Here is an 11,000-nt window from a genome sequence, read left to right on the forward strand (position 1 = left end):
TGTAAAGAAACGAAAACACCCATCCAGTTAGCACATGTATTGAAGCCATAAATAGCAAATCACTAAGGTGATAAAATATCTCTTGTGGAATCAAGTATAAGACAACTGTGCATTGCTGGAATATCTTATAATTTCCAAACAAATTAACTATGGACTAATCCACTGCAATATTTTTAAAAACAGAAAAAGACAAAACTTTTTAAATTCTCCACATGAACTAAAAATTGGAAGCCATACTCATTTTCTAGTAGTGAACACATTCTCATGGCCATTGTAGCATGTTGCAGTGGAATTATTATAGTACGCTGGAATCAAATGACAGGACCAAACATAACGTCCACTTCAGGACATGTAATAAGTATTAACATGGCGAAAATTGTCTCAGAAGTTACTCCTGCTCATATAAGAAATGCATAAGGTTGCCCATACTTAGCAGAAAATCAATAAACCTGTGAAGCTTTACCACCTCGTAGCAAGTAATTCAATGGCCAACTTCTCAACATCTTTCTTTATTCGAGATCCTTGAATCCTATGGTCTTGATTGCTCTCCTCTTCCGAAAAACCTTCGAGTTCCTCCATGACCTCGTAGCTGTCGTACTGCATATGATCATCAAGTTCTTCTCCAATCCCTAAAAATGGAAGATGTCGCTAAGTATCTCAATTGAACTCTACCAATCTAAAAAATATATATGAGATAAGCGTATCAAAAGTCCTACCCAATCCAGCATGATAATCAATTCTTTTTGCATATTGGCTTTGAAACTTGTTATCTACAATACAAATCTGGCCACAGCTTGAAGTCTGTGCACTTTTGGAAAGATCACGTCTCTGTTCATTTGATTGAACAACTCTACTTGTACCAAATCCAATATTATTTTTTATGCTGTTAATTGGGTTTTCATTTTGATCTTGAAACTCAGTGTCCCCCACAAAGCTCCTGCTGCTGCATGATGTCTGCAAACTCTTGGAAAGTTCACTTCTTTGTATATTTGATCGAACAGCTCTATTTGAAGCTGAACCAACATCACAGTCTAAGTTATCAATTGGCTTTTCATTCTCATTCAGAAACTCTGCACCAACAACAAAGCTTCTGCCACTGCATGAGGTCTGAGCACGTTTGGAAAGTTCACGTCTGTCCTCATTTGATCCAGCAACTGTAATTGTATCCAATCCAACATCAGCTTTCAAACTGTTAGTTGGCTTTTCGATTTGACTTTGAAACTCCATGTCCACAACAAAGCTCGTGCTACTGCAAGAAGTCTGTGCACCTTTAAAATGTTCCATTCCCTCTAGATTTGATTGAACAACTTTACTTGTATCCAATCCAGTAACTGGCTTTTCTCTTTCTTTTTGGTATTGAAACTCCGTGTCAGCAACAAAGCCCCTGCTGCTGCAAGATGTCTGCGCACTATCCGAAATTCCAATCCTTGGTACATTTGACTCAACAACTCTACCACCATCCAATGTCACATCATTGCTTATGTTGTGAATTGCATTTTCATTTAGATTTCGAAGCTTGGAACCTAAAACAAAGCTCCTGGTACTGCATGAAGTCTGCTCACTTTTGGAAAGTTCAAATCTTTTGCCATTTGATTCTGAACTATTAGTACCATGTATTTTCACATCACCTAATCCATTTGAGGGAGAATAAAAAGAAGCTTCTGGTTCTTTATTTTCTAATAATTTCTTGGGAATGTACCTTACTGGAACCGAATTGCTGTAGTCTCTCCTCCTTGAACAGCTAATAATTCCCATCTTCATCTTCTTTTTCACCCTAACAAGTAAAAGTTCGAGTCTTTTTCACTACAATCAAGTTTGTACATCGAAAAAACTATCGCCCACGTTTAAGAACAAAAACTCTAACTTTGCACTAGAATGCAGCTAGCTGGATTCCCAGGATTAATATATTTTTTTTTCTCGATAGAAAAAGAAAGGGAAACGGGAGAATTACTCACCAGGGGATCAGAAGGACTTGCCTCTGTAGCTGAATTGCAGTTCTGGGGATTAGATTTGCAGATGAAATCGCCATTATTGGTTTCGAGTTTGAGAGTGGAATCATAAAACTAAAACCCTAGGCAACAAAGCATAATTGTGGGAATTATGAGGTTTTATCCGTGCCTGATAGCGTTAAAGAGTAGTCTCAAAAAGCGAACCCGCTTCTCAAAGTGTCACTAGCACTCGGAAATGAGCACGCTTCAGCCGTTTTTCAGTTGTGATAATCACCCCAACGACTGAACTCCCACTTCTACTGTGCAGAACATGGAAGAACCCCAGTTATCTTCCTGATGCCAATTGCTTCACTTGTGAAAGTAGGTTCTCCAATTTATTTGATGAAACATATGGAAGGCTTTCGGGGGCAAAAAGAATTAAAAAAAAAAAAGGTGTCGTGACAGTAATATACCACCCACTTAATCCTTTTACTAGTACAATAAAAAAAAGAAGTGTTGAAACTTTTGGCTTCAATTTTGGATGAGAAACAGGCAAAATTTAGGGGGTTGAATTTCTTTGTTTATTTACTAGAAAGAATCAAGCAGGCCACTAATTCATGGATGCTTGAAGGTCCTCAGACTCTGTGATAGTTCATTTGCTGATTTCATCAGGGGAGTTCCAAAATAAACCATATGTTATCAGAAAGCCAAAATAAGATTTTTTTTTTTTTAAAAAAAGTGCTGGATGATTACCCAAGATGTATGCAGTTTGATGACACTTCACTAAAACTAAATCCTGACACACTTTATTTGATAACCAAGGAGAAAATCACCAGTACATGTTACAAAAATTTCCAGACCATAATAATCCCACTCATTCTGTCATCCAAGCATAAAGGAAATGGCAGAATTCAGTGCAGGATAATTCTTCCGGTCTTAAATCACAATTATCACCACTTGGAGCATCATGGTCTAAATTTCTTCTACCATAGTCGTTATCAAATTCACATTCAAGAGTACCTTGCATGAAAATGAATGTCCCAGGTCCTGATTCATTGCTATTGTATAACCAATCGTGCACATCCCAGAAAATCTGTACAGGCACGTCATCCACTAATAGAATTTCATTTCCCCTGAATCTCCAATGCAAGTTGGGAATTCGTAGCGACTCAACGCCATCCACACTAATCCACATTTCAGGATCATAAGGCCCTGATAGAGCAGACTCGATTATGATGTGATGTTCCTTTTTACCTTTGCCCAACATGGTTCTGGTGCAAAAACACCTCTTGGCAAAAACACTCTCTTTCTTATGCACTAATGCAGCATCCATCGGCGACGGTTTTGACCTGGTTCTTTTATATGCTTCTGTCTTTTGATCACCAAGCAATAAAACAAGCTCTTTTTCAGAGACCAAAGCAACATAGTAATCAGAGACTGGTTCCGGGCTGCTGGAAAAATTTGCTGTCCTTAAATCCCAAAAGACATCCACTCTTCTTTCGCCAACTTTGAAGGATTTTAGACCTTTTTTGCCCCAAAACTGCCAGGTTTTGAGATCTATTTTGCATGTTGAATGATTTTCCTCAGAAGGGTTCTCAACCAAGATGTGAAGAGAGTGGCCCATTAAACTTTTGGACCATGATACCATGATGTCCCGAGACAATCCTGCAAGTCTGGCCCTGTGGATGCAGGTTACAAAATTCTCTATAGTTTCATTTGCCACGGCCTCCGTTAATCGTCTCTGCTCAAGTTGCTCAGGATCCAAAGAGGATGCAGTTTCCACAGGGAATGCAACCATTTTTCAGTATTTTGCATGAAATTTACATCCCTCACTATTTTGACAGTGAAAACGACAGAACAGGCATTGTTCCTTAAGCAGGGATGATATCATATCCCATTTTCATTCTGGAAATACAAAATCTTCTCTATATCTGATATCATCTTCAATCATCTAGAGACACAAATCTGTTCATGGGTGCGGTTGAATTTCCCCGAGAAAGAAAATATTCAGCCATGGCCCAACTAAAAGAGCAAGAATTTGCATGTACCTTCCAAGATGAAAATTGTGCCTGGAAATTCTGATTGAATTCTGGTGGATGCCTGCATGTGCATGAAGATTATAACCATACAACACACACGTACGAGTTAAAGGATTTACCAATGTTTTTGCACCATTTCTTTTGTCAATACAATATCATCACACCAAGACCAATGACCGCAACAATTTGCCCTAATAGAGCATAAATTGATCGCAAAGATGCGATTTTTGAATAATGTGGAAGGTCCTGCTACGAACCGGGCAAATAATTTGGTAGCAAATACTTCAAAACTCGGTTTCTTGTTTTTTTTCCTAATTTTTAAACATTTACGTACAATCCGTAAGGCAGAATGCCAAGTGGCTAAATTTAAGTGTCCTTGAGTAAAATAAGCATACCATCTAACGTCTTTGAAAATAAAACATGTAAGATGACATGAGACTCACCTAGTGAACGGTGGGAAAAATAAAATGGATTAGAAACTATCCCTCGAGTTGTCCATATCTTATGTCGATCCTCGGAACTTCTGGCACTGTAAATTAGCTCCAAATTTAATCATAAATCAAGCTTTTGCTGAAATGTATTCTGGAAAGAAACAAAAGCACTCTTATTGCAATGGAATTTGATTATCATTTGATGATAAATGTATGAAGCAAAAATAATCAACTGTACGCCTTGACAGTCAACCCATAATGTGTTGTAGAAGCAGCGGTTTCTCTATCTCTAGACGATCACTTTGAAGTGTCGTTTGGCATTCCTTAAAGTTCAATTAGGAGAAATTTTGCCTACTGCTCCGAGGTGTTAATCATGTGGTATTAGTGTTAGCTGGTTCTTGTAAAATGTCACAAGTCTATTGGCTTCCTACCTTGACATCGATGAAAAAAAAAAACAAACTTGTATTTGCTTTAATGGGTTTTCAGGAAAATTAAGTTTTGCCCCTTCTTCTGGCTGTAATGTTTGATGATTAAACAGAGGTGGAGGAAGTAGGAACTGAGAGAAGAGAGCAAATAAAAGACACGTAGACTTTTTACATATCATATTATAAAAAGTGTTTCAGTAATTATTCTAAATAATATTTCAAATGACACTACTCTATCTAAATACTCCAGTTATATTTAGGAAAGTTTCCGTGTACATATCAAGAACTGAAAGTTAATTTGATTATCCACAAATAATAGTCAAAACAAACTGAAAATGGTTCTGGTACACCAGCGTGTTCTGTTCCCTACAAACTAGACATTCTCCAACTGGGATTCATCCTCGTATAGTTTTCTTGATAGAGAGTATAGGACAGTAGACACGAAATAAGAATAGCTGTACAAAGACTTCACAATTATTAGCGGCTGACACCTTTCTCAAGGAACAACAAAAAATTTCCCTCGAGGTGTAGATCTGCTTCTTCGGAACTCCGAGGTGGACGAGTTGCTTGCTTCCTTGAGATTTTGAATTGTGCTATTGGAAATTTTATTCTCATGTTTCCCAGCATAGACAGACTCCGTTGGCTGTATCAGTTCTCTGCATTTAGATCTAATAGTAAGTTACAATGGTTAATGCAATAAAAGATGCAGCGTTTTAGATTTATTTGCTGATACAAAGAAAACCTTTAAGAAGTTGACAGAGCTCATACTCAAAAGTTACAATGATTAAATGTTTATCCATACCTAGGTTCAACATTTTGAGAGTTCCTCGAGAAGTTCCTCTGAAGCTTTTTCAACCTCATGGTATTACCATAAACTGGTGATCCAACACGTTCATCACCGTGCTCATTATCTATTTCCAAGAACTCGCTTTTCTGAGCCTCTTCCATCATTCTACCGTTGTCCACATTAGTAAGCAGAGTAACTCCAATGTCAGACTTTTGGTTTTTAGTAATATTTTGATGCTTGCTCTTAACCTTACTCTCAGGTTTAGTTTTCCTAATACCACCTTGTCGAACATTAAGTGCCTGTTTAAACTGCTCCTGATCATCATGTTCTACATTAACTTTTCTGGAGACAATTCTTTGGAGACTGTGCAGTGTCTCAGAAATGTTATCCTGCTTAACTGGTGGCTCCTGAGAAGCCGGATATGACCTTGTGTAACTATCTGTCGAGGGAACAATTGAAGGTACAGCAACCATGGATTTGTTTGTAGGGACTCTTGCTGGAAAAGGTAGTCTCATGACCGGTGGGTTATCAAGTGTCTCAGGCTTAATCCTACTTCTGATGACAGCACTCCTATCCGTTGAAACTGATCTTCTAACAGGTGGGGATGGTGATCTTGCCTTATTGAAACCTACAGATCTCTCTTCAGCAAGGAAAGGAATTTTTGGTACAATATCCTTGTCGGTGAACTTAGCCGGGAACCGGGACCTCCTCTGCTTGCCTGAAGAACAGCTTCTTACCTGAAATTAAGTTCAACCAGGACTTAGGGGGCTAAGACTTCGTGCATTATAAAAAGTGCACATTAGTCAGTCAGACTTCCAACTTCCAAAAGGATGTTCAATGATCACTGCTAGTTAGGTAATACCTTAGAATATCATAACCCTACAACTCTCTGTATGGTATGTAATTGGTATAAAGGTTTCTGTCATGTACCTCGGAGCTTCGAGTGTCGTCAATGGTACTACGCTGATTATTTTCAGGCTTCATGCTGGCAGTAACATTGGATTTTGGCATACGAAGAGGTGATATAGCACCTCTTATACTGGCTCCACTTCTTAGTTGCTGTAGTTCAGCATCCTTTTTCTCCAATGTGAGCTTGAGGTTTGTGATCTTATACAAACAAGGAAAGAATAAGTTTTGGTCACTAGTAGAAAACGTATTGACTCTGAAACTAAATAAGTTATCAAACTAGAGCTAACCTCATCTTTAAATTCTCGAATTTCCCCACTTTCCTTATTAGATCGAGCAGCTCCAAGGTCTATTGAGGCCACTCTCTCGGCAAACTTCAGGGTACTTACTGTCTCTCCTATAGCATTAACCATGGGATTTATATGCACAAACATCAGCGTCTTTGCATGGCCACCTAAGTCAAAGATGAAAATTGATCCGTCAACTGTAATGCTTCAGAGATAAATGACTAACAACTAGCTCTGTAGCACTAGGCATACTTCTGAGGTGAATTTGTTGACTAATTAAATCAGCAAAGTGCGTGATATTACCTAGAGAATCCTGTAACACTTGGGTGAGCTTGCTATTTCTGTAAGGAATATGTGAAGTCTTCTGAGCAAGAGAGGAAATAACATCTCCCAGTGCAGAAAGAGATCTGTTTATATGTTGGGCTTCCTTCAGTCTCTCGCCAACGGCTTCAGATTTATCCACTCTCTCACTTCCAGCTAGATCCACCAGGTGAAGGCAGCCCTTTAATGTGGATCCAGAAACCAACTCTTTCCCACGGACATGAACTGTTAAGATACTACACACACCACACACACCAAAAGTGATAAAACTAAGGTCTATTACGAAAATCATTAAGAAACAACATTAGACTAGAGCGGAAGAAAGGGAAAAGAAAATTAATTAAAAAAAAAAAGAAAGCAAAAAGCAGTTTACCTATGCGATCTGCTACTCCTTTCATTTAGAGCAGTGGCGCCTACGGCACGGTTTTGTTGTCCAATTCTCATCAAATCAAGAACATCTTGGGTACATTTGACCAGAATTAGACACGCATCAGGCACATTGAGACCGTTGAGTTGAGAATTGTTTCTTACATCCAATGTGCTGATAGTTAAGGTTAGACAACAGGACAAAATTCTCATTGACATATCAAGCTTGAGTTACCAAATTTACGAGCATGATGTCATGCTACTAGAAATGCAACAAATTGGAAAGGATATCTCCTATTAGTTCCATCAATGACCAAGAGATCTCTAACTTGTTCATTGTATATTTCGATCATTTGGACTCCAACTTCGTACTCTATAAATTCCATTCTTTCTTTTGAAATGTGAAATAGGTCACGCAAAGCACGATAATTTACACCCCACGTCTCCTCTGCTGTCAAGTCTGGGCCGCTCTGTATGCATAGGAAGACATAAAAAACGTTATTATGAGTACATGCATCCTTAGTTTATAGCTGCCTTCTCCATCTCAATTAAGCTTAGAATAACACTTAAGGAGGGTGTTTTCATCCACTCTAATAGCATATCAATGTGAAGCACTGTCGCGTATAAAATGTTTCATAGTTACACACCACTGGTCTTATTGATCAATGTATATAAAAATCTGGCCTGGTCTCTTCCACAAAGCCATATTAACTTGTCAAACAACATAGCAGGGGATGATGCAAAATTCAAAAACATGAAATGGTCAGAGAGTTCGTGTGGGGAAGAAAAGGTCATCAAGATGGAACGTCTAATGCTACCACAAGCCTATCTAATCCTAAGGCTTTTGGATTTGCATTATGTTAATGCACTAGGACAGTTAAAACGACTAACTTGAACCAGTTAATGCTTTACATTACCATTGTGTATGTCTTCCCTGAGCCAGTTTGTCCATAAGCAAATATACAAACGTTATACCCATCAAGAACCGATCGGACCAACGGTTGTGTATCCATATATATTTGTTCTGCAAGATGAAAGTAATAGTATGTCGTCAGATAATCACAAAGCCCAGTTGCACGGTGTTCATTACTCCCTCAACAGAGCCTTCATCCCATGCTATAAGGGGCGGCTATCTGTTTTTATGTATTGAGCAAAAGAGACATTTAGGCCAATGTTGCTCTTCTCCTCCTACAAATAACTTTTCTTTATCCAAAGTGAAATTAAATGATGGAAAACAGGAGAGAATCTCAATTGTGAAAGAAATCATACGTTGAGTTGCATTTGTGCCAAACACCTTGTTGAAAGTGAAAATCCTCCTTGCATCTTTACCCTGCTTATGAGGGTTGACAATCATGATATCTCCATTGTCCCCAATATAGTCAACCGTGGACTGTCCATCTGACTGCCCAGGTAGGAAGGGCCTCACTCTACAGTAAACTCTAATAGTCCCTGATAGACACCATAAGATGTCAGATATTCCAGCGTGCCATAATGAAAGAAATAAAAGACTGAACTTTCGGATAACTCACCTTTTAAGTCTTGAACTTGATTGTAAAGCATTCGATTTTCCTCCAAAACTTTGTGATAAGAAGAAGCTGCTACTTCAAGGCCCTTAATATGATGCTCTGTGGAAAAAATGCTTTGGTAAAGTTAAAGTTTGATCAAGGCTTCCAATAGACGTAACTACACAAGCTGGATTTTTCTCAATACAGCTTGTGCAAGCTTAAGATAAATAATATGATAGCCTCTCACCAAGCCTTTTCAATTCCTCCACATGGACTTTCTGAAATAGCTGAAATTCTTTCTTGGTCTCCCTAGAAAAGGATTTGAGTTCCTGAACAAAGGATATTAAAGCAGCAACAAAATTTGGTCAGATCTCATAATCTAATTTTTGTAATTTCCAGAGGAACTATTGAATAGAAGAGACTAATGAGAAGATGGTTTCACCTCTAGCTGCCTCTGTTGAACGTCAAGAACTTCTACATTGCCCACAGGGGAAACGTTTGTTTGAGCTATGTCTTCACGTTTCCGGCCACAAATGCAAAATTTGGAGAGATTGCTTGAAGCCAGACTACTTCTTTGACCAAGGTACTTCAGTATCATTTCTAAAACTTCAGACTTTGATCGAGGAATGCCATCATCATTCAAAATTTTCTTCAGAATAAGTCCAACCTGTAAGTGGCAAAACAAGGCATTAGTTTGCAGTAGTACTGATAGTGCCAATTCTATGCAAGTTACATGATGAGTCCGTATAATGAAGTTGCAACAAGGTCTCCGCAATCAGGAACTTGGGTTACTACCTGATTGCTCTTAGCAATAAGCATAGAGGAGAAATCCTTAACCACCTTCCTCAACAGAATATCAATAACCTGCAAATTTCTAATGATTCGGTTAATAATCCAAAATGTTACAGAAATGGGCTATAATAATTATAAAATAACTCGTTCTGAAAAAGTAGCAGCTCCATAGTTTCTCTAAGCTAGCTTTTGAAATCCTCTAAGAAGTCTTCATGGTCATCTTGGCAAAAAGATTTGCTTTTCAAGTAACAGAATAAATTAACTCTCCTCCCTATTTTTTTCCTTCTATTTTTCATGGCCAGGATAAGATTTCACTTGCAAAAAAAAAAAATGCAGATTATCTTACCTACCATTGAATTCAAAGGCAAGTCTTCAACTCCACTAATTTCGGAGAGATATGCCTGTAGAAGGGCAAGACCAAAATGTTCAAAGAGTGAAGTAAGAGCATTGGCTGCATTGGTTTCCTCAAGTGAGACCTCACTTGACAAATGTAGATATTCCAATAGCTGCTCAAATTGTGATGATTCAGAATCATCGAGAGACTCATCTGCACTTTCACTGCTGACAAAAGAAGATGTAGATCCCTTGGGAAAGGATACAATTTTTACATTCCCACCATATCTCCAAACTCCAATTCCACCAGCTTGTTTCCACTCGTAATATCCTTTCAAACACAGGATGCAGTCTACAACTTTACCTGACGAACCTCCCTGCTAATTTAAAAGATTAATAGAGCATGATGAGAGCTTTAATAGTTAAAATGCAGAGGGTCAAAATATGTATCTGACGACAGCATTTGCATGGCTGGGCGTAGAAATTCATGAAAGTCCCAAAGCGCGTGCATTTACTGAATTTTGTCCTAAAACAGGTATCTGAAGATAGCATTTGCATGGCATGGAGGAGATAATCCGTGGAAATTCTTTTACATAAAAAATGCACTTGCATTTGTTCAGTATATAACTACCATATTTTTTCAGAAGTTGGCTACATTTCAGTTCTTCCAAATGACATGAAAAAAGAAGGGTTCGAAGGATGTTTATGAGTAAGATAGTGGGCTAATACCCTGATTACCATTCACGCTGCGCAAATTGCAAAAGATGTGAACTGAAGCGAAGTGGTCTAGAGAAGGGTTCATTAAAGGAGGAGTGGACAACCTTTTCCAAATCGGAGGCTTCAAATGTCAAAAGCTTCATCTCGCCAACGGCCACTAGAA

General features: G+C 38.3%; 3 protein-coding genes across 5 annotated transcripts; all 3 read right to left on the bottom strand.

The window, feature by feature from the left end:
* Window positions 1-267: 267 nt before the first annotated feature.
* Window positions 268-2,290, bottom strand: LOC113770428. Of its 2 annotated transcripts, XM_027314878.1 has the most exons (4): window positions 1,956-2,290; window positions 1,700-1,774; window positions 717-1,600; window positions 268-629 (listed from the first exon to the last, which is right to left on the bottom strand). In XM_027314878.1, exons 1-4 carry the CDS (start codon window positions 2,057-2,059, stop codon window positions 460-462), a joined length of 1,233 nt encoding a protein of 410 aa, XP_027170679.1. In that variant the 5' UTR covers window positions 2,060-2,290; the 3' UTR covers window positions 268-459. The 2 variants fall into 2 exon arrangements, with proteins under 2 accessions (XP_027170679.1, XP_027170678.1); XM_027314877.1 differs by having other exon boundaries at window positions 717-1,774.
* A 512-nt stretch (window positions 2,291-2,802) lies between these two features.
* Window positions 2,803-3,726, bottom strand: LOC113771984. The gene has a single exon (XM_027316527.1). The coding sequence runs from the start codon at window positions 3,724-3,726 to the stop codon at window positions 2,803-2,805; it is 924 nt and encodes a 307-aa protein (XP_027172328.1).
* A 1,336-nt stretch (window positions 3,727-5,062) lies between these two features.
* LOC113770427 (kinesin-like protein KIN-14F) lies at window positions 5,063-10,992 on the bottom strand. Of its 2 annotated transcripts, XM_027314875.1 has the most exons (15): window positions 10,942-10,992; window positions 10,138-10,497; window positions 9,791-9,859; window positions 9,438-9,662; window positions 9,243-9,324; window positions 9,020-9,115; window positions 8,760-8,939; window positions 8,408-8,514; window positions 7,782-7,960; window positions 7,498-7,662; window positions 7,107-7,360; window positions 6,807-6,970; window positions 6,541-6,717; window positions 5,626-6,347; window positions 5,063-5,479 (listed from the first exon to the last, which is right to left on the bottom strand). In XM_027314875.1, the coding sequence occupies exons 1-15, from the start codon at window positions 10,978-10,980 to the stop codon at window positions 5,320-5,322; spliced, it is 2,979 nt and encodes a 992-aa protein (XP_027170676.1). In that variant the 5' UTR covers window positions 10,981-10,992; the 3' UTR covers window positions 5,063-5,319. The 2 variants fall into 2 exon arrangements, with proteins under 2 accessions (XP_027170676.1, XP_027170677.1); XM_027314876.1 differs by lacking the exon at window positions 10,942-10,992 and having other exon boundaries at window positions 10,134-10,196.
* Window positions 10,993-11,000: the final 8 nt, after the last annotated feature.

This window comes from Coffea eugenioides, chromosome 5 (assembly GCF_003713205.1).
Source record: "Coffea eugenioides isolate CCC68of chromosome 5, Ceug_1.0, whole genome shotgun sequence".
NCBI classification, from domain to species: domain Eukaryota; kingdom Viridiplantae; phylum Streptophyta; class Magnoliopsida; order Gentianales; family Rubiaceae; genus Coffea; species Coffea eugenioides.